Source organism: Ochotona princeps, chromosome 30, assembly GCF_030435755.1.
Source record: "Ochotona princeps isolate mOchPri1 chromosome 30, mOchPri1.hap1, whole genome shotgun sequence".
NCBI classification, from domain to species: domain Eukaryota; kingdom Metazoa; phylum Chordata; class Mammalia; order Lagomorpha; family Ochotonidae; genus Ochotona; species Ochotona princeps.
The window spans coordinates 5,649,696-5,675,771 of record NC_080861.1 but is presented as its reverse complement, the minus strand read 5'-3'; the positions used below and the strand labels follow the sequence as shown (position 1 = coordinate 5,675,771).

At 43.1% G+C, this 26,076-nt stretch overlaps 1 protein-coding gene across 1 annotated transcript in view; it reads left to right on the top strand.

Annotated features, from left to right (window-relative positions):
* Nucleotides 1-26,076, top strand: part of COL6A6 (collagen type VI alpha 6 chain) — a 79,336-nt gene that overhangs the window by 8,668 nt on the left and 44,592 nt on the right. The window contains 13 exon segments of the mRNA XM_058657173.1: nt 1,410-1,985; nt 4,182-4,751; nt 11,151-11,494; nt 11,566-11,644; nt 15,034-15,188; nt 17,200-17,292; nt 18,445-18,498; nt 19,828-19,899; nt 19,985-20,011; nt 20,355-20,399; nt 20,484-20,537; nt 21,451-21,513; nt 25,345-25,410. Coding sequence (XP_058513156.1) covers nt 1,410-1,985; nt 4,182-4,751; nt 11,151-11,494; nt 11,566-11,644; nt 15,034-15,188; nt 17,200-17,292; nt 18,445-18,498; nt 19,828-19,899; nt 19,985-20,011; nt 20,355-20,399; nt 20,484-20,537; nt 21,451-21,513; nt 25,345-25,410 — 2,198 coding nt within the window.

Genomic DNA, 26,076 nt, shown 5'->3' with positions numbered 1-26,076 from the left:
GGCTTAGTCCCAACTCTCTTCCCACAAAATTACAGAGTAATGGTAGTGATTGAGCTAACAAATGTTCAGCAAACCTAAGTGGCCGACGGGTACTGTGGCCTGGAGGCTTTGACGGGTATTCTGAAATGGACCAGTGAAGCAGATGGGTATGATTGGGATCCTAGGGGAGAAACACTGGTTTCTAGTCAATAACTGTTTAACTCTCATGAACAGGATTAGTGATGATGGCTGGTATTTTGCAGAGAGAGGAGTATACCCCCCTCTCTAGTTCTGCCCAGAACACATATGAACTCTTTCAAGGATCCCAACACTGAGCAATCAACCACTCTGCCCTGGCCCCAATCCCTGGATAATCCAAACACAAGCTTTGTAGGCAGCCAAAGGATGGAAGGATGCAATTCCCTCTTTGGTAGTCAGCCTTTCATGGAAATTTGGTTTATGGCTCTGTGCACTTGGCCTCCAGTCAGTGGAGTGAGTATACGGGCTTGATTTTTAGCTGCCCCACCCAAAGCAACCAGTCCAGCCACAAGGACGAATGGGGCTGAGCCTCAGGGTGGGTGAGGGGTTTGCATCCTAATAGTTCTGTTTCTTAGGAAGGTAACTCACCCATTCTTAAGACCTGTAGGTTAAATAGACTTCAATTGGCTTCGTAAGCACTGAATAACTAATCAAGTCAACATTCCATTTTTTCAGAATGTATGAGTTAGAACGCGGAGCACTGTACTTTTGGATGGAACATGTACAAATGCATTAAGAATTAATTAGGTCTTTCCTGCTCTACTTCTCCATGACAGTGACCTCAGAGATAAAGGTTAATAGGAACATGATGTTAGGACATCCCAGGTCAGATCACAAATGGGCTTATGTCTAGGATGAGGTTACAATCACGAGAATAGATATTTCAAGAAAGTCAAAGGGGAGAAAGTAACCTTGAGAAGTCAGCTGTCATGCATCTATGAAGTCAGTGTTGCCAAATTTACTTTTCATTTGATCATTTCCCCAAGGTTTATCTTAAGCATAAAATCTACCCGTGGCTTTAGAATAAAAGACAAACTAGAATGAATGAAAACACATGTTGAAGGGAGTCACTCGTACAGGAAAGTTTACATGGAACTGTGATGTTTTCTTTCCAGTCCAAAGGTTTCACAGATTTTCTTTGCAGTGATTCTGTGATTGTCTGTCACCCCTTGAGCTCTTTCAGTAGGTTTATCTTCACACCTGCCTTGTCCTAAAAGCTTACCTGAGTACTACTGTGCACTGGCAGCACAGGAGTAGCTGGTGACCAGGAACTTGACATTGTAAAGTATGTGATCACCTGGAAAGAAAACAGCAGGATTTTACTCAAACAGCTGGAGGGAGGCCTGCTGTCCGCAGTCATTCACTGTGACTTTTCTCTTTCACTGTTTCAGAGTGCAAACGGATCGAAGTGCTGGATGTTGTATTCGTCATCGATAGCTCTGGCAGCATTGACTATGATGAATACAACATTATGAAGGAATTCATGGTTGGCTTAGTGAAGAAAGCTGATGTCGGCAAATCACAGGTCCGCTTTGGGGCTCTGAAGTATGCTGACAACCCAGAGGTGCTATTTAAATTGGATGACTTAAGCACCAAGTGGGAGGTGATTTCCACACTGCAGAATGACCAGCCCATGGGGGGCAATACCTACACTGCCAAGGCACTGGACTTCTCAAGCCACATGTTCACTGAGGCCTGGGGCAGCCGCCTGCACAAAGGGGTGCCCCAGGTCCTCATTGTGATCACTGACGGGGAATCCCATGACAGTGATAAACTCAATGCCACTGCGAAGGCCTTGCGTGACAAGGGCATCCTCATCCTGGCTGTGGGCATTGCTGGCGCCAATCACGTGGAGCTGTTGGCCATGGCGGGTTCAAGTGACAAGTACTACTTCGTGGAGACTTTTGGAGGCCTGAAGGGGATATTTGCCAATGTGTCAGAGAGTGTCTGTACCTCTTCGAAAGTAGGTAAGGCTTGTGGACTTTGTTTCCCCCTGATGAACAGCATAGAACCAGACCATGAGGAAGAAACCAGAGCTAGAGTACCAGGGATATGTTTCCCAGAGGAAAGGCCCTGAGTGTGCCATGACTTCCTCCAAGCAGGACCGACCTCACTGGCACTTCATGTGGGCCCCTCCTGAGATAGCATTTAACATTGCCTTTGGCAACGTTCCCACCTTCCCATGTGCCTCTCTGGATGGACAAACCACTATTTTCTAAACAAGTTTTCTTTGTTAGGACACAGATGACTGACATGATCTTTGGCTCACTGGTGCTGCTCCTCACACAACACTTCTGATTCTGTTTATTGCTAAGAACAAGCTGGCCCACACTTGCAGGCCAGCACCACCCACTCCATGATTTCATCTATTCCCACCCTGGCAGGGTGGGAGTTTAGCCTAGCCATCCCACAGGAGGATGCCTAGGTTTGATGCCTACCTCTGCCTCCTGACTCCAGTTTCCTGTGAATGTAGGAAAATTCCTTGGAAAGCTGCAGTGATGGATCAAGTAGTTGGCTTCCTGCCCCTCAAACGAGCACTCTGGCTTTGGTTAGTTCCTGGCTTCAGTGCCAGCCTGGAGCCATTGTATCTGGAGAGTGAGCTAGCAGATGATGGGAATTCTGTGTGTGTCTCCTCTCCCTTCCTCTACTCTCCCTTCCCATCTCTGTTTCTTAAACAATAAAAGAATACTTACTCATGAACAACCAAAATAACATGTGAAGCCCAACACTGAACACTCCGGCCCAGCTCGGGCATTTCCAGGACAGAGGGCAAAGGGCTTTCTGCTGCCCTGGCTGTTGTGTTTCTCCTATGGCTGCTACAGATGGCTTTCCTGCACCTGTGTCTTCTTGCCTTCATTCACCATTCATTCATTCATTTCTCCTAATACATTTCCGAAGGAAGATTGTGTCCCACTAAAATTCCTTAATTTTTTCCCCAAAAGTTTTTTTTTAAGAAAATAATAGTAGTCATTTTAATTAGATGAGCTGTTGTTAGTCCATAGTTCCAACATGTTGGCGCAGTATTTCTGAACACTCGTCTAACTCTCCTGGTGTTCTTTGGCCTTGCCTCCTTAGACTGTAGGTAACTCTTCTGGAACGAAACTGGCAGAGTCAGGCTGGGTCTTATCAAACCCTGGAATGCCTTGCCAACTTCATGTCTGATGGCAAGTACTTGATCTCCCTTCTCAAGTCTCCATGGAAGTTGACACTGCATTCCTACCGTGAAACAACTGTTTTGGATGAAAGATTAGACTTGGTTTCTTTTATTGGACTTCGAAGCAAAGGCATTTGTGCAGTGCGCTAATTCCCAAAGGATCCATGTATATTTACCAGATTACTTTTTATCACTTCCTTGTTTATCTGCACTGTAGGAATCTTAGCTTTGATCTTAGCTGAGGCAGCAGTGAGAATTGTTAGGCCAGTAGTAGGATCGATAGGGAATTTAAGGAAACAGTGTTGACCAGAAGGCTCAGAATACACATGAGCATGTGCCAAGCATAACTCACTTATTGGCAATGGTCTCTCATATTCCTTTTTTAATATTTAAGGCAAGTATTTCTAACTACTGTGCCTTATTTTTCAAAAAAAATATTTCTCCAAGGTTGATATTTTGGCCTATAGGCATCAGAAAGGGGACTGATAAAGAAGAAAATCAGCTGGATTTGGATGAGAGGGCCTACTTTGAAACCCTAGATTTTCCCTAATAAATAATATTTTAAAAAATGTGTTGGGTCAACAAGCCAAGTCACAAGTCCAAACCATCTGTCTGAATTTCTAAGTGATGTGTGGGATGTTGTTTGTCCTTGCCGTGCTCCTACTGTCAGGGGACTTTCTGGATGGGTTAAGACTGTATCACACATGAGGCTGTTTTCTGCACCAACATCCTTTGTTCTCTGCACCTCAGACAAGACAGTGGCGTAAGACCAAATGGAGAAGTCAAGGGAAGCGTAAAAGGATGTGTGAGTGGTGCATGCCTGGTGCTGTTTTATTTACGATCTGGTCATTTGCTTTTATCCTACATCCTCCAATTAATATGACCACAAAGTAACATAAAATAAGAAACCGCTTTCCAAAAAAATGCTTCCATATGATTGCAAACATTTATTCTCGATAGGTTCAAGAAACGAATCATCTTTCTTGCTTTCCTCTCCCTTTTTTTACAGAGTGCGAAATTGAAAAAGTAGATCTTGTTTTCCTCCTGGATGGTTCCAACAGCATTGACCCAAGAGACTTCAAGAAGATGAAGGAATTTTTGGCATCCGTCGTTCAAGACTTTGATGTGAACCTGCACAGAGTGCGGATCGGAGCAGCCCAGTTCAGCCACACCTACCGGCCTGAGTTTCCACTGGGAATGTCTGCAGGCGTACAGGAGGTGTCGCTTCAGATCGAAAACATCCAGCAGATCTTTGGGTTCACACACATTGGTGATGCCCTCCGCCAGGTGGGAGATTACTTCCAGGCAGACGGGGGCAGCAGGATCAACACAGGAACTCCGCAGGTGTTGCTGGTCCTCACGGATGGCCAGTCCCAGGATGAGGTGGCCCAGGCTGCCGAGGAGCTGAGACACAAGGGCGTGGACATCTACGCCGTGGGCATTGGCCAGGTGGACCATCAGCAGCTCATCCAGATCACTGGCACTGCAGATAAGAAGCTCACAGTGGATAACTTCGATGAACTGAGAAAGGTCAAGAAAAGGATTGTTCGCAACATCTGTACCTCGGGGAGCGAGACTAGTAAGTGTTTAATGAGATCTTCTCTTTCGTTTCCCGCACCCCCTGCTAACTGCCCTGACATTTTCCTCTGGCTCTGTTTACATCCCCTGGGGCTGCTGGGAGATTTTAGGCTTGTAGCTCTAGGTTTCAAATTGAACTTGACACAGCTAACCAACTATCTTCTAGGCTCTGTGCCTATGCAACAGGGTGGTTGGGATGCTGGGATTTGTGCTTCCTCCACCCTCCTCTTTCAGGGAAGCATACCTTCTTCGGGAATGGGAATGTCTTTCCTTCAGAAGGTGTGGGGGAGAGGCCAAGGTACACAAGCCAGCAGGTTTCAGGGACTGGCGGATGGGTCTCAGGTGTTAACTGTGTGATGGATTTGGGTTGCCTGGCAACAGAGCCTCCAGAGCTGCAGAGCACAGTGGTACAGGGAGGGTGGGACCATTCCTAGAGTGTTATGAACTTTAGCACAGAAGTCTGTAAATATTTCTTTAAACACTAGTGCTTTTTTACGTTTCTCCAACAGATGGCAGGGAGGAATATCTTAAAGGGAGAGCTTCCTCTGTTAAGAAGTTGCCTTGTGGTGGGCAGCATGTTTCATAAAATCAGAGTCCTTGACTGGCCGATCTCCATCTCTGGTCTGTGTCCCTCTCCACCTCCCGCTGTTATTTCGTTCGTTCTGTCCACTTTAATGAAAACAGCTACAGTGTACTTGAGCCTGTTCCCCCAAGTCGCTTGAGATGGCCAGGATTTCCTAACTTGCAACCTGCTTCTGTAGTGCAGCTCTTTGCAAACTCCTCCTGTTTTCTTGGGTCTTACTTAAGTAAGCCATGCTTTTACCTCTCTTTCCCATTGGTTTGATGTCATGGAAGAGAAGCTTTAACTGTAAGCACGGAAGTTAAATTTGACCCGTTTGCTCTGCGGTTGTGTCCACACTCTGGGCAGGCCAGCTATGCTTGCTCTTCATCTCCCCCAAGTCCCATTCCAAGGCAACCAGGGACCTGGCTCTGAATCCTAGCAGTGTGGGTCTTCCACTTTTTTTTTTAGACTCAGCCTTTTCCATTCTGAAAAATACTAGCATGTCCATTGCCTCAGTGAATGCTGGACAATACACTTCTCCAGTGTGGCCGCCTCTCCTGAGTCTCATTCTTGAGAATTTCCAGTCCTTACTTCTGAATGACCTCCCAACTGAGTAAAGAAACTTCCCTCAACTTAGAAAGGAAAGTGCCCTGCCCTCTGTGTGTGTGTGTGTGTCTACACACACATGTACAATGGGTGAATTCAAGGAAGTTCTTTCTGAAAATTTCTGGACTTCAGTCTCACACCTTTGAGATGCAATGTGTAGGGTAAAGGTTGAACAACCTGCGGTTGATTAGGAGTTATTGGATTCAAAAAGCCGTGTCATGGTCTCCTCCTACTTTGAAATGTGTCTGATCACCTCTGACAAGCCTGCCCTCTCTATCATGTCAAATGCCCATGGCCAGCTATCAGACTGGAAGTCACCTTGGAAGCCTCTAGTCTCTTTTAAAAAAAATTTTAGTTGAAAGAGTTACAGATAGTGCGGGAGAGGCAGAGACCTTCCATCTACGGATTCACTTCCAAAATAGATGTAACAACCAGAGCTGAGCTGATCCAAAGCCAGGAGCCAGGAGCTTCTTCCAGGTCTCCAACATGGGTGGAGGGTGCCAAGGTTTTGGGCCGTCCTCCACTACTTTCCCAGGTAATTAGCAGGGAAGTGGACTAGCTTGGACTTGAACTGGTGTTCATGTGGTATGCCAGGGCTGTAAGTAGAGGCTCAGCCACTATGCCACCTACCTGCTCCAGTGTCTAGTTTCTACTTCAGTGCATGAAAAGAAAATCATGGATTGAAAAGAAACAGTGTATATTCCAAGAAGTTAGTGGGTTATCATTAAAGGAAGCAGTTGAACACACACATGCACACTTGGAGGAAAGTAGTCTACATTCAGATAAACTCAGTTATTACTCCAGCAAGCAGGAATGTGAGTGAGGGCTCTGTAGCTGAGCTGTGAGGTGATGAGCCTGGAATGAGCGCTGATAAAGCTTCAAAGCCGTGTGCAAATGCATGTGGGGACACCAGTTTCCCTGAAACCATAAATCCCCAAATGAAAGAATGCAGACAATAGTTTGGGTTGGCTCAAAGCAAACTAAACTTAGAGCCTAAACATTTGTTCTGCTGATTAAGATAATGGGTAGCTCCAGAAATTTGCTACTTTTTTTTTTTTTTTACTCTTTTTCTAATTCATCAAGCTGAATCGTTTTTAAAGAATTTGGCTAAGAGCACACTGTACTTCAGTGTCTGAAGCAAAGATCAGCTGCGTGGGGACATGAGGGAGATGATGAGGCGTCCCTCTTTGAGCATCTATGAGGAATCAAGCCTGGTGCTCTAAGCACTATCGGTGTGTTAGCTCATTCAATTCTCCCAACACCTAATGTGGCTTGTATTTTTTAGTTTCTTTTATAAATATGGAAATGGGGGCTTAAGGGATAATTCCTAGCCTGACCCATCTGGGAAGGGCAGTAACAGACTAAGCGCATTTTGCAACTTCTGTGTCTGACCTCAAACTCCATCTCCCCTTTTGTTATCTTTTTTGTTAAATTACGCCATTTTCTGATTATTGCATGGTTACCTATTGTTGACACAGTAAAGAACCAGAGTCTAGGTGTTGAGTTTCACCAGTGAACAACTGGAGCTTGTGAACTCCCGATGAGTTTGTATCTTTGAAATTATTTCCTACAAGCTGCTGCCTCCTGCGGGTACCACCTGCTGCTGAGCTGTCCCCTCCACCTGCACTAGTAACTGTCATCACCAGCAAATCAGGAAGTGGTTAAATAAGATGGTGTGGCATGCAGACTGCAGAGAAGCCTGGCTCTCAATACGGGAGACTCGCAGTGAGAATTAACTGTGAAACCTCAGCCAAGCTTCTCCAGGTCATGATTTCCTCTTCTACAAAATGAACAGTAGAGGCGTTTTTTACTAATTGTTTCATAAGGACAAGTGGTTGGATGAATGGGAAGCTTGAGGTGAATGTTCGGTGAGTGTAAGTCCCCATGGTAACATGATATAGCAGAGTGATCTTAGAAATGCAAATACACAGCTCCCGTATTGTGGCACAAATACTGTCATCTGCGATGTCAGCATAGATTGAAGTCCCCACCCCTCCACTTCTGACCCAACTCGGCCTTAGTCCTCCAAGGAAAACAGTAGACAATGGCTCAAGTCCTTGGGTCCCTAGCGTCCACTTGGAAGACTGGGATTCTTGCCTTTGGCCTGGTCTAGTCATAAAAAGTTGAGGCCATTTACAAAGTGAATCAGCAGAGAGATCTTCCTGTCTGGTCTGTGCCTCACTCTGCCTTTCAGAATAGAATTTTGTTTAGAAAAACAGAAATACAGATACATGCAACGATAACATTAGTTTGCATTGGCTTGCAAATGAACAAGAGTTCCTTGGTTTAGGATCTCGAACCTTGGGGCAGCATTTTGGAGCTGTATTCAGATGTAATGCCTCAGTATCCATCAGTGGCTTCCACATAGCTCATCTCTCGAGTCTGCTTCCCTGCCTTCCTGCACGCTTCTTTTCCTGATTTTCCACTGTTGAGAGGAGACTCCCATCTGTTCTCAGGATGAGTAGACCCTGCCCATCTTGACAGGAAGACTCAATTAGATGAACAAAGAACCAGTAGTTTCCATCACCTTTTACACTTACAGTCAGAGAGAGGAATCAAAATGAGCATCAATTAAAAGGCCAATGTGACTGTAAAGAAGTAAGAAACAACCTCAGATCTGATTCAAGGAAGGAGGGAAATAGAGAAAAATAGTCATTCCCAAGTCTTCTCCTCAAGGAGCTCATGATGTTCCTGTCTTGGTTGGATTCTCTAGAAAACAGTTTGCAACCCAGCATGTGTGCAGCATGCCATGGGGTATGCAGATTCAGAGACATGAACTAGGAAGGGATAAGCAGGTGGTCTGTAAATGGAGTGGCCACAGCTGCTCCAGAAGGCAGCCCTGGCCCACTGGTTATACAGCGCATCAGAGAGAGACCCTGTGGGTTCATTGCCTGGCTTGCTCCAGTGTGGGATAGAGGAGACGATCTGTCCGCCAGCTCCTTCCCTTCCCTTCTGCCTCTGCTAGGTCAGACTTAACCCCGTGAGGTGTTAACTCACTCGCAATATTGGGCTGTGTTAACCCAGCTCCTTTGGGGAAACTTCTGGAGAAACCAGAAATGGAAGCCACTGTGTCCTGCATCTGGGGCTGTAGGTAGTGAGGGGCCACACCTCAGCAGCTGGGGCTCTTGGGCAAGGAGCTTGTCAGAGCCTGGCTCTCTCTCACGGTGTGTCCAAAGACCCGATATGGTGACAGCTGGGACTCTGCAGTAGACACATGTCCAGTTTGTGATGGGCAAGCAAATCTGGTCAGTGTATCTGCCCGCTCTCTGATGGTACCTATTTCCTATACCTAAGCCACCCTTCCTTCCAAGGCCCCAGATGATAATAATTACAGTTCTCCATCCAGCTAATAATTACAGTTCTCCTTTCCTTTCTCCAGAATTTTCTCCAGACTCCCAGCCTCCTAATCTTGCAACTATCCCCTAACCTCTTGATGATATTTCTTAATACTAAGAATCTGTCATGATCAGTTCCAATTAAGGCCTTTCCTTATGAGTCAGATAATTAGGATCAGCTTTGGGGCCTGGCAGAGAACTATGAGACTTCAGCTGTCTAGTTCAATCTACCGTTTGCTGTTATTTTATGTTTTTATTTAGAGATATATAATCCCCCTGTTTTTATAGGCAAGAAAAAGAATGCCCGGAGAGGCTTAAAGATCTGCCAAAAGTTGTTCACCAGTGAGAGAATCATGACCACCACTTGAATGAACCAGATTTCCTGTCTTCTCACTCAGAGCTTTGCTCCCTGGCTCCTCTCCAGTGCTGCCTGGAGGACTCGGCCAAGGCCCAGGATGCTCCTTCATGTCACCCACCGTAGCCTGTCTTGTGGGTGACCTCCTCCATTTTCCTTGCTTTGATTGCCTCCTTTCTACTCCCACTCTTTCATCCTACTTTAATCTTGATCAGTTTTCTTTGGAAATCCCTAGCCCACTTCCAAAGCCATCCCTGACTCCATGATTTTGAATCATCACTGGCTGATTCTGAGGTACGACCACTGGCCTGGTGCACTCCAGTCCCCAAGCTGTGAAGTGCTCCTGCTGCCAGGGCAGGGGTCTCGGGGCTTGCAGGAGTGTCGCTTGGGAGCTCACATGCCCAGCCTGGCCTTGGTCTCCCTCATCACAGGGAGGCACATGGTAGCTAACTCTGGATATGTTTGACAAGCTCCATTTCTCTGATCACATTATTATGGAATCATTTGTCTATTTAAACACAAAATCTTATGTAGATTTTGTACTCTGATTAACTTAGGAAAAGACCTGAAATACTCCAATTTTGTAGGAAGCCATTTCCTGGAGTGGCTGTCATCGTGGCATTTCTGTTGATGTTCTCTGGTAAGGTTGATTTTCCTGGAGGGCAGCCACGTACCTTGATTGTGATTACTGTTTTTTTTGCTCAGAGGTTAGAATAATCCTGATCCAAGAGTGAGATTTTACATCGTAATACAGAGATGAGAGAATACAGATTGGCAAGGAGTTTGGAAACATATATTCATACGCCTCTTCTTTCTGACCAGTTTCTGTCCTTTCTGAATGTCTAAAGAGATTTTCCAACTATACAAAAATAAAGACCAACTTTTCTGATTTTGGGGTGACATATTTTTTTGGAATCTCATGAAAACTTATCAAATACGGCTTCTATTGTCCTTCATCCAAATTTTTCCTTATTAAAAAATAAAACTCTTATTTTACAAATTGAAATACACATTGATTTCAAAGGCTTGCAAATGCCCAAATGACCAGTCTGGTCTGGAAGTAATATAAGTAGATGTTGGCTCACAGAATTGACATCTGAAAAACTACAGATAAGTCATTAAAACCAATCTTTACATGAGTCCTTTGTGACTTGTTTTTTGTCTGAATGACTTCCTCTATTCAAATCTTTTTAAATTTCTTATACAGACTATAACTTAATGTTTATTGAATGTTCTTAATCGATAAGTAGAATAAGAATTTCAGATGATTAACATTTCTGCAGTCTACTTCATGGTATTTAAATAATTCAGTGGCAGTAATTTTTTCAATGGCAGTGATAAAATCTCTTAGGACTTCAATTGCTGTAAGAAGCATCCAGGTCTCACGCCAGCTAAAAATGTGATAATGTATGCTTATACTTTTAAAGGTTATAATAGAGTGACTCTAAGCCTTACACATGTCCTTCCTAACTATAATAAAGCATTTCAAATGTGAATTAAAGATGTTAACTGGTTAAAGCATTGTTTTCCCTTGAATCCTAGATTGTTTTGTGGATGTTGTGGTGGGATTTGATGTCTCAACTTATCAGAGTGGACAGACTTTGTTTGAAGGCCAGCCGTGGATAGAAACCTACCTTCAAGACATTTTACGGGCCATTAGCTCCCTCAATGGAGTAAGCTGTGAAGTGGGCACAGAGACACGGGTTAGTGTGGCTTTTCAAGTGACAAATGCCCTGGGGAAATACTCTCCCAAGTTTGAGATCTACAGTGACAACATCCTGAACAGCTTGAAGAGCATAACAGTTCAAGGACCTTCACTGCTCAACACAAACCTCTTGACTTCTCTATGGGAAGCGTTTCAGAATAAATCAGCTGCCCGAGGAAAGGTAATGAGGGTGTACTCTGTTGATCTGCAGTTGCAATGAATTTTTTTACTCATTCTTTTTATTTTTCCTAGGTGATCCTTTTATTTTCAGATGGATTGGATGATGACATAGAGAAACTTGAGCAAAAGTCTGATGAACTCCGAAAAGAAGGTACCGAGCGTGGGGTGGAGTTGGAAAGGGCTGTTTGCTAACGTTTTACTTTCAGAACGCAGCTCTGCCTGTATGTTCCCAGGTTCTCAAATAACCCTGACTTTGACCCTATCTACTGTGCGTGCACTTGGCGGCAAATCGGTTCTCGGCACCTTTTGGTACCCCCTTTTCCTCTTCATGCCTGTTGAGTAGGAAATCACAAGGCACTTCCATCTCAAAATCCTGAATTTCTTCTTCCTAATGTTTCCCAGGAATGCTGCTTTCTTCCTTACCACACATTGTCTAATATTGCTGCTGCTTTAGTTCTGGAAGAAATGGAAAGTATATATTTGTCTAAGAAATAAGACTGTTTTCATGTAGAACTCTCGGAGTTTCCAAGGTGCAAGCATTGCCAGGAGAGCTGACTTGTGTTTGGAGATCTTCTAATCAGTTCCTTTCTTCAGACCACAAATGAACCACCAACCCTGATGTTTATGAATGTTTAAAGATCTGGCACAAGGCCTTTGGCTTTGGAAGCCAATGGCTGAACTGACTTATTGTCAATAGTAGGAAAATATGCATCAATGAAACCAAAGTTCACCCTGTTATTCTGGTCCAACTGTGGAAGTATTCCCATAATTGGAAGCTGCTGTTGCCCCACCCCAACTTCCCCCATCATGCAGGTTCACCCAGCAGCAGCAAGCCACTCACATCCCTGGCCAGTGGGAGCCCTGCACCCAGAATGTTGCTGCTCACCCCTGGGCAGTAGATAGAGCACGAAGAGTTGAACCTTTGCCTCCAAATGACATGAATGTTGTGCTGCAGTGTTTGCTCCAGAGCTGCCTAGCTTCAGGCTACAGCTGCATTCCAGCTGAAACAGGGTCATGCTCCCGTCACTCTCCCTAACCCTGCCTGGCTGCTCCCACTAGCTTCCCTTACAGAGCACTTGATCCACAAGGGATGCCCGTGTAACCCCCACCTTTGGCTCTGCTTCTAGAACAGCTGACCCAAGACATCTGACTCTCAGGGTTAAATGACAGTTGTAGGTGGGACTTCCCTCTTTCCTGTTCTCTCTCAGCCTTGAGCAGACTGCAGGACACTCTGTTTTTGCAGCCACAGGATTTTCTTTGGTTACTTACCAAAGCTGCCTTCTCTTTCTAATCCTATAGACCTTTGGCCTTTGCTCATGAACTTTAAAAGAAATTATAATTTAGACTAAAAACAAAAATCCAGGAGTGCCTAGCCTAAATGGGTAGTTTTCTTTCCATCCTTTCCTCCAATTCCCACTGAAAAATGAGTTTCAACTTCAAAAACTGCATTTTTAAAACAATATTGTCAGTAATTGAGGCTCTTTGGAAGAGAAATGATGGCCATGATGTTCGTCGGAAAGCATCAGCCGTCTTTCAAAGTAATCAGTACCTCTTACACTGGCTGTCTCTAGTTACACAGGTGATTTCAGTGGTTGATGGCCCTGGGAACAGCTGACCTGAGAAAGCTTCCTAGCCTTGAGCCCAGATGTTCTGTGTCTGTAAGCTATGAACAGACAAGGAGAAAAAAATGATCCCTGGTGGTCGCTGTAGCTTTAAAAAGCTACCCATATAAATTGGGGGTTGAATTATTCTGTTAAGCTTTAACAATATAATGCCAGAACCCACTCAGTGAGTCTTTATTCTCCTGCTTTAGAGTCTTTAATTCATTTTCAGAAATTGAAGGTACCATGTTTAAGAACACATGACTGCTTGTTTAGAGAAATCTGGAAGGCGCAGGGCTGGAGGCCTTCTCTCTCCCCAGCTTCTGGATAATGGCTGCTTGTGGATCTCCTGCAAGTCTGTACTCCCAGGGCTGTTGTGACTTCAATTTGTAAGGTGCTTGAAACCTACAAGAGAAACCAGTAGTGAGGTTTTTTTTTTTTCATCTTAGACAGTCCCATCAACATTTCTTGGTTGTCTAAACTGCAGCTGATGCCCACAGCATTGCCTATCCAGCTAGCCTGTCATCTCCTGTCCTCTGCATCCTTGCCCTCATTCCAGAGGAGTGAGCAACTGTGCTGGTTTGGTTGAGACAAGCCAGGGACTTGCAGCACTAGAACCTGGAAAGTCCCAACCGGATGGAATGTGCTGGTCACCATCATCTTTGGTGGTGATTCTTTTAGCCTGGTTCAGCCGAGGTCCTGTGTGCCTCTCCAGTAAGTTCCAGGAACTTTCGTTCCTTCCTTTTCACCTATCCTTGCTTGAAAAACTTTGTCATGTAGTGAAAGAAGGCATTCAGGACCTCAGCGAAGTCATTGAGTATTCTGTGGTCCAGTCCAGTTCACTGGTGCCCAAATCCCACCCAAATCCCATCCAAAATGGAAAAAAACTTGGGCCATTGGAAGCAGGTTTATGTCAAGGTAAATTTATTCAATTTCAGGACTGTCCTTTTTCATGACTCTTGAGTATATTTTTGCTGTTAAACTGTCTTTTGAAGAGAGGCTTTGGAATCAGCTGTCTGAGTGAAAACCTTAAAATACCACTTCATCCATCCATTCAACCTAAGTCTTGAGTTACTTGTCTATATTAAAATATGGCTATAATCATATTCTTCCTATAGGATTGAATTTTTATCTTTGAAAAGAACCTGTCCAAAGCCCTTACACAGCTTGTGGACAAGCTTCCGCTTGGAAGCTATGAACAGACAGGTACTGTTGGTAAGTTCACCTCCACCACAATGATTGACAGGCGTACCACCATCAATGCTTCTGTCAACCCTATGTTAATCTCCTAAAGTTCCCTTTGAAGTATTCTTACCCTTAAAACCTCCAGGTCTTTGAGCCCCAGCTTGGGGTGATTGTCAGCATTGGTTTCTAACTGTCTGACCGTAGATCTTTTTTAAATAGTTCCAGTTCCCGCTGGTTTACTGATCCCTTATGTCATTCATAGCCATGCTTCTGATATGTTAATACACACACACATGTCCTAGACATTTTGTTAAAATACACGCGCTGATTTAGTAGATATAGGAGGGGTCTAACTCTATATTCCTAGTAAGCTCTTACGTGGTATTAGTGCCGCTGTTAGAACAGTCTTTCACTCAGTTCCCAAACTGCACAAGCCTTTCTTGACACAGACCCCTGTACTTTAGCATGCTACATCGGCCTCTTTCAGCTCCCCTCTCACTTTGAATCACAGGGAACTAAAAGTTGTCACAATTTCCCAGGTCTCCAATTCAATTAGTCTTAATATAGGATTCCATTTCTGTTCTTATTATGAAAGTCTTGCCCCCTTGCTGGTTTTACACGTGGTTGGGAGGAAATGGACAGTAAGATGAATGTTCTCCTTACAATGTTTTCTGAGAGTAACAATTGTAAATATGTGTGCAAAAAGAAGAACCAAACCCACCTCACCCATAGAGTTGTGAACTGTGTTGAATAGGCCTGAATGCCCTCCTAACCGTGGCTCTGGACGGAGCTGTCCACTCGGGTGACCTGGCCGATCTTCTCTCCATGGAGTTCGGGAAGGGATTTGAGTACAGGACACAGCTCACTATTGGCATGAGGGATCTTGGGAGCCGGCTGTCCAAGTACCTGGTAAGTTAGATGAGGTGGATAGTGAGTTTACATTTGGGTTGTTTTATATGCAGGCTTAATGTTCATGCAATTGTGTAACTGAATAATTCTCTGCCTGCCAGCATTAGCATCCCAAATAATCACCAAATTGTTTCTCACATGCTGCACTTCCCAAGCCAGCTTATGGCCTGGTTAAGCAGCAAAGGATGGCCCAAGTCCTTAGGACCCTGCATCTGCGTGGGAGACCTAGACAAGCTCCTGGCACCCAGCCTTGGACCTACCCAGCTCTGGCTGTCGCAGCCATTTGGGGAGTGAACCAGTGGGTGGAAAACCTCTCTCTGTAACTCTGACTTCTCAAGTAAAATATGTAAATCTTTAAAAAATGAATTTATACATACATACAAGCCAGGAGCCTCTTCCACGTCTCCCATGTGGGTGCAGGGTCCCAAGGTTTTGGGCTGTCCTCGACTGCTTTCCCAGTCCACAAGCAGGGGGCTTGATGTGAAGCAGGGTCACCAAGACATGAACCAGCACCCATATGGGATCCCAGCATGTACAAGGCATGGACTTCAGCCACTAGGCTACTGCATCGGGCCCGTACTGATATTTTTTAATGCAATTTCATTCACTGTCCTAATTGTGTGACAGTGATTGCTAAGAACATGAATTCTTACAAGGGAATTCTGTACCTGCATGGGAACACTGTTTATTTTAAAAATGATTTTTATTTGCCACTGTTTGAAATCTGTTGGTAATTCATAGAGAAAGAAAGTTCTTCAAAACAAATGTGCCCATTTTGGAAGATCACAGAAACGAAAGGCTGTAAGAAGATGTTAACAGTGTTCATGTGCTGTGGGACTTTGGTTGTCTGAAGAAAGTTGATATTTAACATGCCATCAAAAGATCTGTTATTTAGTTTGACACATTGTAAGTTGTATTTCCTTCTCTGAACTTCTCAAGAAGTGAAGAACTTTGTCACAAAACAGTGTGATAACAGAGAAGTCACTAACTGGCTATAACAAGAGTTCATTTTTAAATATAGGAGGCTTTTTTTAAGTTTACTTTTACTTGAAATAGAGACACAAAAAAATCTTCTATCGCTTGCTTCTCAGATGCACATGCCAGCTGAGGCTAGAGCAGGCTGCAGGCAGGAACCCAGAACTCGGTCCAGGTCCCCGGTATATGTGGCAGGGACCCAATGCTTGCGTCGTCATCTGTTACCTCCCACAGGACACTTGGACCAGGAGCTGCATCACAAGTGGAAAAGCTGAAACTCAAACGAGGCACTCTGTGCTAAAATGCTCATGAGAAATCTTACAGTATTAAGATGGATTATACCTGCTACCATTGCTTATAACATTTAACATAAATAGACTTTCCTAAAAATAGATCTGGTGGGTTAATTATACAAATGCAAGGCAATGTACCAGCTACTCAGGGATAACTAAGTCTGGAGTTAAATATTTTTAAGTATGCAATATGGTTTTTAAGCTAAATTTTCCCCACATCCCTATTTCTATAGCAAGTGCTCCCCAAGTGCTTGCCATGTTGTTGGTGTTTTTGAAATGCTAGTAAAAATGTCATGGAAATGTTTGCCATTGAACTTCGATCTAAGCAGTGTTTACACTGGTTATCACCTGACTCCTCTAACATACTAAGATTTCGCAAAATTGGAGAAGAGAACAGAGCCTGCACCTGTTCTGTGGAACAATGCATCTGGATTAGTTACACTGGATAGTTCATTAGACCATGGTCAGTGCTAGGGTGGCGGAATGGGCCACCATTGTATAAATTCCTGCATGATGAGTTGGCCCTGGCTAGATGGATGCCATTTTGAGACCACAGAGAGTTTTAATTTGGAATTCCTTAGATGGTGGGAATGCAGTTTATAAAGGGGAAAATGGAAACAAAGTATCCCATATTCTGGGTGCTGTGACATTGGTGTGGGAGGAGTTTGGTCACCCTGTTGGACTTGTGTGTATCATTTGGAAAACAAGCACCAAATGTCACGTGTTTCCTATTCTCTCCCAAGGTCAATGTTGCTGAGAAGACGTGCTGCTGTCTGTTCTGCAAGTGCATTGGAGAAGGTGGCACCTTGGGAGAGCCTGGCCCCCCGGGGAGAAAGGTGATTGTAGTTCAGACTCAGGGTTCCTGGTTTAGGTAGAAATAAGGGGTGATTTTAACTTCTAGGTAGAACAGTGAACTGTTATTACACTCTCTAGTTAATTTCCCCAGATATCTTTAAGTTGGAGTGCTTTTAAAAAGTTTTTTGTAGACTTTGGGAGAAACAATTACCAAGATCCTTGATGATAAGAGTGTCCTAGAGTGATAATGTAGAAGAGCTACCTTGACTCCCTCGTGTTGAGTAACAGAAAACTTTTCGACTCCCACATTCACTTCTTTTCCATTTATAATGGTACCAGAAGCATTAAAATCAAGTGGTGTGTGTGTGTGTGTGTGTGTGTGTAGCCTGCTGAAAATCATTTTACTGGAGGAAAAAGCGATATTTAAGCTTTAATCACATCAGAATGTTGTCACAGATATATATGTAAACACAAAACAGGATAATTTGTTTTTCAAGTAACCAAAAACATTAATTTGTAGTCCCTTACCAAAAACAAAAATAAAAACCCTTTATGTATCCATGTGTAAAAAATTATCTTGAGTTTCAGAAAATGTTTATGTATAAACACACTATGGATGTGTTTAATACAGATTGCTGTGCTGCGTGTGTACATGTGCATTTAATTTTCAAATAATTTATAGGCAACAGTGTAATTCCCAACCCTTCAGAGCTGTGACACTGACCAAAGTTTTTAGATTATTTCCTGGATATTTTAATTTCATGTAAACAGAGTGGTAAGATTAAAAAAAATACTCAGAGGAGAGTAAGTATGTGTGGTCTGCTTTTGCATGTGTAGCATAAATCCTAAAACAAGTGTGTTTTTCTTAAAAGGAAAAGAGGGTAGTTTCAAGTCTGCCAGAGACAAATATAGCTCTGTTTGCTTGAATGTTGTCTGGAAATAAACTCCAGTGCTAAATATATAAACCCAGAGAGTTACAGTGTTATAACATGCACACTTATTATTTGGATACTTGTCACAAAATTTGGTTTGCGTTTATGCACAAGTGTAGACCAGGCTGCAGAGGGAGGAATATTTATTTATTCAAGCTCTTGGTATCCCGTGTGATGTAAAACTGTAAAGCTGGAAAATTTTGCTTAGTACCTTTGCTTTTGTTCTATGGCATATCAGCATTTTCCCTTTCTTACTTTCAGGGCGCCTCGGGTTTTAAAGGCAGTGCCGGCTACCTGGGAGAAGAGGGTGCTGCGGTGAGTCTTAAGTTTGTTTTTTCAACTGCATTGATTCCTAAGACCATGCTATAATAAGAAATCCCTTGTGTCAATTTAGAGGGAGACAAGAAACGAAAGACTTCAAGCAGCCCTGTGTAAAATCTCAGGACTTTTCTAATCCTTGTTGTATTTGTAAAGGTTACTAGAACACCAATCTATTGTCTCCTGTTTGATCGCTAAGGTTGCACAATGAAGGCAATGCAGAAATAATTGGTGTGTGTGTGTAAAATTACTCCTCTTCACCATCAAGGCAAATTGCTGCCATTTCTCCCTTCCTGGTTCCTTTTGCAAAAGCAAGCTCATTTGCCCCATTGACAGGGCCCTCACTCTTTCATTCATTCATTCTTAATGTCCTCTATCCTTCTATCAATCTCTTCATCCATTCATTCATGTAAAGCATTTATCACAGATCTCATTGATGTAGTCAGCCATTTATCACTTAGGAATATATACAAAATATCTTCTGTGTCAGAAGCAAGCTATAGAAAGAGAAAAAGAAAGTTGATTCCTGCTAACAAGCTTCCAGCCTAGAGCTATGGTGGGACAAGAGTGACATGCAGTTGTTTATATTCAAGAGACAGAGTAGAGGAAGAAGGAGGCGTGAAAGAATGAGTCTTGCAGGTCCTAACAGCCCTGGGCACAACTTTGGTGAGACTTTGGAGCTTGAGAAGGGAACGCTATCAACAACAGGCCATACGAGGACAGCCATTTGAAGAACAAACAAAATTGATGGGAAAGACAATTGCAAGAGAGTCAGGAAACAGCATGTTGGCAAAAATGCACACAGTTAACATTGACTGGAACCCAAGGAGGTATAGCTATACATAGTGAGCAAGATTGCAGGTTTCTGGGCATCATGAATACCAGGCAGAAGATGTGGATTGTGTATGCTAGTCAATGGCCAATACTGAATGGTGCCAGGCACAGCAGTAAACATGATGGAGGCATTTAGAATGTAGCTTAGTCGCTGTTGTGGACGATAAAGCAGGGGTTGTAAGGAAAGGTCTGCTGGGAGCATGTACAACACCAAGAGCTCCTCGTCTTGGCGTTGGGTAGGGCAAATAGATGTATTAAGGAGAGAACGAGATATAACGTGGTGACCCCTGGAGAAAAAGGAAGCTCCACTTAGTATGCAGATGAGATCCGAAGCCAGGCTATCATCAGAATAACACTCTGATTTCTGCCCTGAACTATGGATTATAAACTGTGACAGGCTACTTTTTTCTTTCTTTCAAATAAAACTCTTGTCAAGTTTTTAAGACGTGTATCAGATTGTGGTAGCTCACCTAAAAGTGGCCTCTCTTACAGGGAGAAAGAGGAGCTCGTGGGCCAGTGGGGGAGCAAGGGACTGAAGGATGTCAGGGTGCCAAAGGCCCCAAGGTAAGGCTTGTACCACCCTTTGGGACGTCTGTCCACCATTCGCTGCACTTCTTACACTAACTGCTGTTGTCCTTTCCATTTTCAGGGAATCAGAGGACTGGATGGACAGAAGGTATGTGACTGGGCACATCCATTTTGCATCCCATCCTGTTCTCAAGAGAGGTTTTCATTTGTGAGATTGTTGACCTGGATCATTCATTGGTAGCTGAGACAACTCAAGTTTCTGTTGATCTTTCTTTTTTAATTGCTCACCATTTCAATTTGTTTATTCCTGTCATTGCGGAAAATGTATGTTATTTGTTGATAGTTTCTATTACTAAAAATAGTAATCACTCTTGCAAAGCCCAGCCTAACAGAGGCTATGGGTGAGACTCAGTAGACCGTTTCTGTTTATTGTTGAACTTTCTTGCATGTAATTGCAGTGTGCTCTCTGGTAACCACATCTGTCTTTTCAGGGAGAAGATGGGGAAAGTGGAATTGATGGATTGAGTGGAGAACAGGTAGCACCTTCTATCACTGGGCCCTTGAGAGTTATTTCCCATTAAGAAAAATATGAAGTTGACCTTTTTCTTCTGTCTTTTCAGGGGGACAGTGGTCTTTCTGGAAGAAAAGGAGAAAAGGGTGACAGTGGAATCCAGGTAAGGATCAGTGAGGGGACAACATAAAACTATGCTCAGAATTAAAGGTGTGATGAACTAAGTGGAACCATTACTCCAGATGTGTTAGTCAGCCACTGCCACAAAATTGTTTTGTGACAATTACAAAACTTCCATCAAATAAAAAAATAGACATTTCCTTCTTACATCTAAGGGGCTAGGTTGGGCATAAATGCCCTTGGTTCATGTGCAGGATGGTCAGGAACTTGGCTCCAGGAGGTTTTCATTTTCCTGAGACGAGGAGTTAGCCAACCATGTTGATCAAGACCTTCTCAGAGCTAAGACAGAAACCCATGAAGGCAAGTAGAAACTTAAGACTTGGAATCCAGGCTTGAAATTCTCACAGCAACTCTTGCCTCTCTTTCTATTGGCCAAATCAAGTCATGTGACAAAACTGCAAGAAGGAAACCCTCTTGCTGTTGGAAATCACTGCAGAGCCACATGGCAGAGAGCACAGATACAGGGAGGAGTAGAGGCGGTAGGGCACAACATCAAAGGGTCCACGCCAGTCATTCCCATCTGGAAGAAATACATCCTGCAACTTCTTCACTTGAGTTTTCAGCCCATCAATGATTGAGTCAGAAACTTACTTCCTAATGGATACAGCCACTCTGAGAAAATTCTGTTACTTTACGAGTCTCAGTTGCCTCATTAGGGAAAAATAATGAACAAAAAATTGGTTTCCAGAACAGCTGAATAAAGTGGCAACTCTTAGTGGAACACAGTCCATCATTGTAAAAAATACTGAGAACATGCTTCAATTGTGATGTCTAAAACTATTTTTTTTGTCCTTTCGAATTTAGGAATTAGAAGAAAAAAACTTTTATTTAAACCAAGGGGAGAAAAATGTCTTTATTAAGATGTCTTATTGTATTCCACATTGGATCAACTCTAGGGCATCCCTGGAAGGAGAGGCATTTCTGGTGACCGTGGAGCCAAGGGCCTGCAAGGAGATCCTGTGAGTGCTGGGCTGCCCGGGCTGTGACTGTGGGGAGGACCTGGTTCCCAGCAGCACTTATGAGAGACGGGGAATGTTTCTGTGTGAAGCACTACAGGAGAAATGCTGAAATTTAACATCATGGTTACAGTTCTGGTAGAATTTTAAAAAGCTGGTCAGGTGCCTGCATTAAATCTTTGAACATGAAGCGAAGGTCAGTGAATAGTTCTTGCACACCACTTACAAATGCTTTTCTAAAAATAATAAGTATTCAGCATTGCCCTTGAGCTTGAGAGTGAAGTGGAGGGATGCCTGTCTACTCCAAGCATCTTAAAATGAGGATAGAAGCATCTCTTTATTTTCACATACTTGAAGGGCAGAGCATGAGAAAGGGCGCACGCAGTGTTTGCCATCTTCTCCTTCCCTCCTTGACTGCCTACAGTGACTGCACTGGAACTGGCCAAAGCCAGGAGCCCAGAACTCCATCTGGACCCGCCATGTAGGTCTCTGGTGTCCAGTTACAACCCACTGTGTCTGCCTCCCAGGTGCAGGAGGAGGAAGCTGCATCAGAAGCAAGCAGCTGAAACTTGAACTAGCACTCCAAAACGGAACACAGGTGTCCCAAGTGGCAGCTCGGGCTACATCACAGCACCCACCCTGCTGTCTCATTTTTGTCTTTAAGAGACATTCTCAATTCAGAATATTAACCTCATGTCCCTGAATCTGAGGACTCGGGTCTGATTAAATTCCACAAGACTTAGGACAAAAAGCTGCTGCTCTTTCGTAGACATGCATCAGTCAAATAGACTTAGCCCACAATAGAAAAGATCCAATCCAATACAGGAAATGTGTCAACTCCATTGGAACGTTGTTACTGTAGGATTTTCATCTCCGTGTCCACACTGAACTCCACAGACCTTAATGAATTAGAACTTGTGTTTGTTGCTGTATGTTTAATAAATTGTAACATACACCAGGGGCTTCGTGTTGTGGCATTAGCAGGTAAAGCCACTGTCAGTAAAGCTGCCATCCCATCTGGGTGCTGGTTCGTGTCCCTGCTGCTCCACTTCTCATCCAGCTCCCTGCTAACAGACTGGGGAAAACAGTGGAAGATTGGCCCCTGCTTGGGCCTCTGCGCTCATGTGGGAGACCCAGAAGAAGCTATTGGCTTCTGCCTGGTTGTTGGGGCATTTTTGAAGTGCACCAGTAAATGGAGGGAGAGAAAGATAACGAGGGGAAAGGGGCAGAGAGGAATAGGAGGGAGGAGAAAGAATAAGAATCTCTTGCATTTGTATGACAGCAGCATTCCATAAACCCATCAGAAATCCCCCCAAAAAGTGCTAATAAATATGAGGCAGCAGCAAAGTTCATGGGAAACTCTACTTTTAACATAGCCTCTGCTTTCTAGAATAGGTTGATCAGGTGTACTCATTAATGCTCAGTATGTACTGAAGATAAACTTAGTTAAAAAGCAGAGGCATTGGCACTTAAGGGGAACATTGCTCACCAAGGGAAATATTCTCATAGCAGTCTAGTGTTCTGAGAATTTTCAAGCAACTTCAGGGCAGGAAACAAACCACAAACAAGACCAGTTAAGAAATATGAACTCAAAGGAAAAGGTATTTCAGTTATCTATATGTATTGATCAAAAATTTGACACACTGCTACAGTTTTCATTGACTTTAATCAGAATTTCTCTTAATTGCTATCAACTATGCAATGTTTTTTAAAATAACCTGAAAATGTAGAAGAATTTTTATTTTAAAAGTATTCTATGACTTAAAAAATGGCTGATAATTCAACCTCTTAGAGCTTCTTTGTCTTTCATCATCTAACCTTCATTTTTTTAGTTAATAAAATTATCTATCTCCACTTTATCTGAAAAGTGAGACTAGAGGACTGACAGAAATCTTCCAGCTATTGATTCACTAACCCAGTACCTGCAACAGTCAAGGCTGGGCCACGCCAAAACTCAATGCAGATCGCCTGTGTAGGTGGTGGGAACTCCAGCACTGGAGCCGTTACCTGTTGCCTCCTCCATTGTGCGTTAACAGGAAGATGGTCTGGAAGAGGAGACAGGACAACAGCCCGGACCCTCCAATATGGGCTGTGGGTTCCTCAAACAGTGCCTGTAACATTGAGTCAACCGTCTACTTCCATTAACCTAATGTAGATGTTTTTAGTATATAACAATTCTTTCCATTCCTTTGAGAATATGTGAAGCTTAAATCTAAGACAATTCTGTTTTATGATGTGTGGTTTTAGTGGGTTAATAGCAAGGAAAATTTTCAGGAGATGAAGACTAATGACCAGAGCAAGCCTATAGTCAGATTATTTATAGGAACGCAAGCAAAGGACATAAATTCCTGAAAACTTAAGGTTATCAAGATTCAATTTTTCATCACATTGAAGTAGATCTGGTTGTTTGGAATTTCCCATTCATACTCAAAAACTTCTTTTAAATCTGTTATAATGTTGAATGAAAACTGAGCCAAGACGATGCTGTTACAATCCATGTTTATTCATGAACAGGTATGTCAATGTTCTTTTGTTCGGTTGCACAGCTATGCAAAGACTAACCAAGTTCAAACCCACATGGATTTAACATTGGTCTATTTGCAGTTTAGGTGGTCCTCTAAAATGTGTTAATGTCATTCTTTCTTATGTTATCTTTTCAATCAGATCACTTAGAATTGGATTATAAAGGCAGCTTATTAGTATATGGGCATGAAAGTCTGGATTAACATTCTCTTTCTTTCTCTACTTGCTCTTCTCACCAAAATGCAATTTGATAATTTAAGTATGTCCTACTTGATGAGGTAAATATTTAACTATAAGGACAAATAGAGGAAATAATTAACTTTGGCAAGTGGATAAAATAATTGTATGTGCTGTTTATTGATATCAGCTATATAAAATTCCAACCCATTTCCTTAAGCCCATAAGTCTATAAGCTCAATAAATGAAAGCAATTTATTTATTTAAAAGTTGTACTGAATATCAAACAGTGAAGTATCCTTGTTAGTGATTTCAAATTACTTACTGATTGATGAAGGCAAGCTGGTCTGATATCAGTCACCAACCCAACAGCTGACACTCAATGGGATTGGATAGTTCTTGTCCCTTTTCAGTGTGGGGGGGTGTTGACTCGATCAACCAGCTTGGTTTACCTTCTCCACGTCACAGTGACAGGGCTGTCCTGGTTTTCCTTACTACCTAATATAGAAAGCTTTTGGTTTAGTGCACAAAGAATAATGTTCTAAATATGTTCAGTGAGTTTCTGTTGGAACATTGGCATCAGTATTGGAAAGAACTCATGATTTCAGGATTTCTTAACCTAGGAAAGTGAGGATGAGTATCTAGGGAAATTCAGTGTCTGTGGTGGCAGGGTTCGTTCTCAGCATGACTCGACCTGTTCCTGTTCCTTTGGTGGAACTAACATTTCCTTTTCCCAAGGGCAGGGAGAGTGAAACCTACTACCCTCAGGTATGACTTTGCCAGGCTCCAAGAACAGAAAACAAGAGTTAATGTAAAGGTGGCAGGAGCCAGAAGAGGTCTCCGCAGCCTTGCACAAATGTCCTCCTGTGTGACCCAGAGTCTGGCTTCCTTTGGCTGTGCCTCCCATGCTAGGATCTTGCTTGCCCCCTGCATGCTCACCCTCGAGCTCCTGACACAGGAAGAAAAAGAGAAACTCTAAACTACTTGAAACGTGAACCTGTTTTCAAGGGTGTTATGAACTTTTTGAAAGGACAGCTAAATGTATTATATTTCTTTCTTTTTTTTTTTTTTTTTTTTTTGAGAAGAAACGTCTGAAACTTACTAACTTGCCTCTCTTATTTCCTGCTTTTTTAGGGAATTCCTGGAATTGATAATAGCATACAAGGACCCAAGGGCTTGAAAGGAGAACGTGGAAGACAAGTAATTATGTGGGCCTTTGAGAGTAAGGTTGTAAAATGACAGCATGGCTGCCCCGAGGCTTAAGTTCTTAGTGATCTAATATAAAAATGTTTGAAAAATAATCTGAAATCAAAGAGGCTAATGTTTATATAGAAAACGCTTCTTAACAGCATAACGATCTTTCACTGCTGCTTGTGTGCAACTCTGAGATTGGAGTTCTTCTGTGTTTAAATGTAGGATAATTAGTTGCCCCAAGCCACGCCCTTGAAGTTTTTCTTGCTAAGGAGAACTATCTGAACTCTAACAACTAGGGAAGCTGATTTAAGAGCCGTGGTATCAGAGGAACACATACTCAGCAAGACAACATACGATTAGGACATGACAGAGTGATGACTGATCCATTTGGCCCCCAGCCTCAAGGCAGCTCTCCTGAAACTAACCCCACAAGACAGTCTGTCACCATTTTGGAGAATAGTTGTATAGAAACTGTATGTCCACTGAATCTTGTGGAGATGTCTCTTGATGGGCTCATCTGGGGAAGAAGTCTGAAGTGGAAAGGTAGATCTCTGTCCCTCACCTAATTTGTAGCCTTAGGTCACTTCTAAAAGTCTCATTTTTTCTTAGAAAGAGTGAATAGGCTACTAATAAAGCCTGCAGGTTATGGTGGGGCTGTAATGGCCACATCAG